The sequence below is a fragment of the Nansenia antarctica genome (genome assembly GCF_963989245.1).
Source record: "Nansenia antarctica genome assembly, chromosome: 2".
Taxonomy (NCBI): domain Eukaryota; kingdom Metazoa; phylum Chordata; class Actinopteri; order Argentiniformes; family Microstomatidae; genus Nansenia; species Nansenia antarctica.
The window spans coordinates 18,777,519-18,782,518 of NC_137675.1; the positions used below are offsets into that span (position 1 = coordinate 18,777,519).

The 5,000-nt window shown below is 44.4% G+C and overlaps 1 protein-coding gene across 1 annotated transcript in view; it reads right to left on the minus strand.

Annotated features, from left to right (window-relative positions):
• The window catches only part of LOC308149898 (voltage-dependent T-type calcium channel subunit alpha-1I-like), a gene marked incomplete at its 3' end in the record, with an annotated part of 119,872 nt that overhangs the window by 83,536 nt on the left and 31,336 nt on the right, over positions 1-5,000 (minus strand). Inside the window, 1 exon segment of the mRNA XM_080522778.1 lies at positions 957-1,068. Within this exon segment, the coding sequence (XP_080378904.1) occupies positions 957-1,049 (93 nt within the window). The 5' untranslated portion in view covers positions 1,050-1,068.

Genomic DNA, 5,000 nt, shown 5'->3' on the forward strand with positions numbered 1-5,000 from the left:
CCTTTGACATTTCTGCAGGTCTCTCTCTCTCTCTCTCTCTCTCTCTCTCTCTCTCTCTCTCTCTCTCTCTCTCTCTCTCTCTCTCTCTCTCTCTCTCAGAATCAGAAGCATCAGTGTGTGTGTGTGTGTGTGTGTGTGTGTGTGAGTGTTTCTACGCATCTTTAAATGCTTCTCAGTGGATTCAGAATGAGATAGCTGACACGGCTAGAAAGTAATCACCACAGTAATCAGACACACACACACACACACACACACACACACACACACACACACACAACCTCTCTGCATCACTACCCTAACAAAAAACAAGACCGATGAACGAACCCAACCAATATAAGACAGACCAAACTCACACTAGACTACATAATATGTTCAGCTACTGAAAGCTCTCTTCGTCTTCCCAAAGCATACATAGAGTGTACAGCATCACAAATGGATGAGTGTGTGTGTGCAGTGATGTGAATAGGTCTATGTGATAGCCCATCTCCTGGATTACTGTGAGTAATAGAAAGTCTAAGGAGAGAATCGAAATGAGACAGATAGAGATAAAGTTTGGAATCTGCAGGGAAATGGGAAGGTGAAATCCCATTAGATCTAGAAGGATTATCACACTATCACCTCACAGAGGAAATCAATCTCTCCCCAAGCTTCGACTGTCTACGTTGGGAGTTCACATACGAATACTGTACGCACACACACATACACACACACACACACACACACACACACACACACGCATATATACAGTATCAGTCAAAAGTTCAATTGAATGGGGAAGTGTGTCCAAACTTTTGACTGGTACTGTACACACACACACACATTCCAAAACACGTGTACATATGTGCATGCGTGTGTTTGTGTGTGCACATGTGTGTGCGAGTGTCTGTGTGTGTGTGTGTGTGTGTGTGTGTGTGTGTGTGTGTGTGCTACAGCGCCTGACACATACACACCCTCACCTGTAGGATCTGGCAGCGGTCTGAGGTGCAGTCGATGTTCTCACAGGGCTGGTACATTCCCAGGGTCACACAGTTGAGCAGGATCACCATCATACTGACCCTCTCAAACCACGTAGAGACGCGCACACACACACACACACAGTTAAGGCCAACACACCGGAGAGACGTAGATCAAGAGTAGAAGAGAAGCATTAGAGGCAATGTACTGTACATGACAAAACAGCAGGCTGTGATGAATGTAGTTAATATATCTATATGTGCTATTTAGCTGTCAAAGGTCCTACTTAAGATGACTGCTGTATAGTGGATTCAATTACTTAGACAGATGTATTTATCGTAAGTCGCTTTGGATAAAAGCGTCTGCTAAACGAGTTAAATGTCAATGTAAATGTGATAGCTGACGCTTTTATCCATCGCCACAGAGGACCACATCAGTAACACTTTCCATGAAACACAGATGAGTAATGGAGCACTAATGCAATTGTGGGCTTTTTTGCGCTGACGTTATAGACCTGTAGTCTGTTAGGTACAATATATACTGTATTAAAGGACCTGTAGTCTGTTAGGTACAATATATACTGTATTAAAGGACCTGTAGTCTGTTAGGTACAATATATATACAGTATTAAAGGACCTGTAGTCTCTTAGGTACAATATATATACTGTATTAAAGGACCTGTAGTCTGTTAGGTACAATATATATACAGTATTAAAGGACCTGTAGTCTGTTAGGTACAATATATATACAGTATTAAAGGACCTGTAGTCTGTTAGGTACAATATATATACAGTATTAAAGGACCTGTAGTCTGTTAGGTACAGTATATATACAGTATTAAAGGACCTGTAGTCTGTTAGGTACAGTATATATATATACAGTATTAAAGGACCTGTAGTCTGTTAGGTACAGTTGCTTTCACACATGCTCCAGCTCACACAGAGACGTTCTATCAATTCCCACATGGATGTTTGTTGTTGTCAAAGCAACAAAGTACAGCTCAGCATGTGCAATAACGAGGCGGTTAGAAAAAAACGACAAATGATGTCTGTTAAAAAAATAAAAATAAATAAAAAATGAGATAAGCCCAGCTAGACAACAGTTACTGCAGGAAAAGAAGAGAAGAAGGGAAAAATAAGGACAAACAGACTAAATCAATTCATTCCAAAAACAATTCAAGCACTTTCCGAGGGTGACAGAACAACTGAATATGCATGGTTGCGGTGACGGACTCAGCTGAGTTAGAAACACATCAAGAGGAATCGCTGAGGGCCAAATCTCCTCCCCCGAGGATTATTACAGGACGCTCTAATGCCGCTTCCTGCTGCGACGCCGTAACCGTGACTACAGGGGAACACATTCTAGAGAAGGAGGGAGGAGGAGGAGGAGAAGCGAAAGAGTGAAAGACAGAAATGTTGTTGCCGTGTCTACTGCAGTGCAGGTTTTGCGGGGGGGGGTTCCCTTTTCTTTTCCTTCACATTTCTCTTTATTCGTCAATCTCTCCTTTTCTAGTATATTAAAGAGTATGTGCGACATGACAAGTATGCTGAGGCCTACGGTGCTTTGATGTGTGTGACAATGAGGAATATGTGTGAGCGTGCGTGTGCGCGCGTCCGTGCGTGCGTGTGTTTAAAAGTGCTTGTGTGATTGAGTACCCTTGAATGAGATAAAGAAATGGAAGACTTATCTCGCAAAGCTAACGCCTAGTCTTGCGGTACTCAGTAGCCCCAGGTTCCAACTTAGTCAGTCGCATACAAACATTTCAATGAAGGGTTTGGTTCCAAATACACACCATCCACAGTCCCGTGGAGCCCCATGCTTACAACATCATATTATTTGGCCCCAACCTGAACTGAACAATATCTCACAGCCTATTCTAAAGCCTACAGTATATCCGATAGACATAGTCAACACGTGGGTGGGCACACAGACACACAGACACACACACACACACACACACACACACACACACACACACACACACACAGTATTAAATCAATAACGGCCGGCTAATGCGGCTAATTTAAAAGGAAATATTCAAAACTCTGGAGACCAAGCTTAATATATATGCACGGTTAACATACACTCTCGTTGAGGTGTCGTACTGCAGTGCTCCAAAGATGCTCTCTCTCTCTCTCTCTCTCTCTCTCTCTCTCTCTCTCGCTCTCTCTCTCTCTCTCTCTCTTCCACTCTCTCCCCTCTCCTTCTTACTCACACACATACTGTACTCTCTCCCTTTCCACCCCTCTCTCTCTTACTTTACCTGTCTCTCATACACACTCTCTCTCCCTCTTTCTCTCTCTCTCTCACACCCACACACACACACACACACACACACACACACACACGCACACGCACACGCACACGCACACGCACACGCACACACACACGCACACGCACACGCACACACAAACAATCTTTCTCCCTTACTCCCTTTCTTCCTTACTAATACTTATGGAATAATATGTCAGTCAAGTTTCAAACCTCCAACTCTATCCATCTGCCCCAGGTGAAAAAGGCCAAGCTATAAATCCCAATGTGCTTTATGGCTATCTACAGATAAAGTTATAAAGAAATATACCTTACTGTAAATGTAACCACAGACAAAAACGCAAAGCAAGCAAGTTCTCAGTTTAAGTCGGTTAGCGTTTGAGCTAATGCTATAGGGATAATCTGCTGCACTGTTACTGTAGCTATTTCCGCTGTCAAAGTCTCTTTGTAAAACGCCCACCACATGTCCAACTCATAGACTCTAACTAGCAGAGCACCATTTAGACAGGGTCTCAGACTCCCTCAGAACAAAATGTGCAAACGTTTTCGAAAAAATCTCCCCCACTCGGAGAAAATCAGTCAATTAGCGCCGTGCTAGCCTTGGAGGGAGCTTTCTCGCTCTGTTGAAAATGTACCGTACCTCAAACTACGGTAGCTAGCACACATGGGAGAGACAGTTAAATGTACTAAGTGTTTCTATATAAAAAAAACACCAACAAAAAACACCCTCCTATAATGACATTGGAAAGCTTGTTTAATGAAGATGTATTCAAGCGGTGATCGCAGCAACAGCCGCTCTGCTGCATCGATGGAATTCCGACGGGGGACTGCGGTTGGAGCGCTCTACTGCAGTGAGGCAACCATGCAAACCTCCAGTCAGAAACCATGAGAACAGTTTGGGAAGTATGCCCACTGTCGACTGGGAGTTACACACACACACACACACACACACACACACACACACCACACACACACCACACGGACGGACACACACACACACACACACACACACACACCACACACACACCACACGGACGGACACACACACACACCACACACACGGACACACCACACACACACACACACACACACACCACACACACGGCCGGGCACACACACATACACACATCACACACACAGACGGACACACACACACACACATACACACAAACACACACACACACACACACACACACACACACAGTACAGCATGCCTAATGTGTGGACTGATAGTGAAGGCTGAAATGTGTGTGAAGAACGTCAGTGGTATGACTAAGGTGTGGAGGTGGGGGTCGGAGAAGAGGCAGCAGGGGCAAAATGACTTATCATTATTATACTATATCACAGTATGGCATCACTTTTATTCTTCACTCTTTCTCTCTGTCTCTCTCTGTCTCTCCCCCTCTCTCTCTCTCTCCCTCTCTCTCTATCTCTCTCTCCCTCTCTCTCTCTCTCTCTCTCTCTCTGTCTCTCCTCCCCTCTCTCTCTCTTTTATTGTTTCAAAAGAGGCACATAAGGCAGAGGTGCCCTACGATCTCCATGGAAACTGATCTATTAAATAAGGCTAATTTTGCGTGTGTGTGTGTGTGTGTGTGTGTGTGTGTGTTGAGTGAGTGAAGCAGAAGGAGATAATTCCTCTCATCCTTTGCCACAGGCCCCAAGGGGGTGTTCCAGTGGCTTGGATGTCATTAGACATCAGAGGAAGCCAGATCCCATCTATCCCTCTCTCCCTTCCCTTCCATTGAATCTTCTGCCATTTTGGATTAAAATGGCAG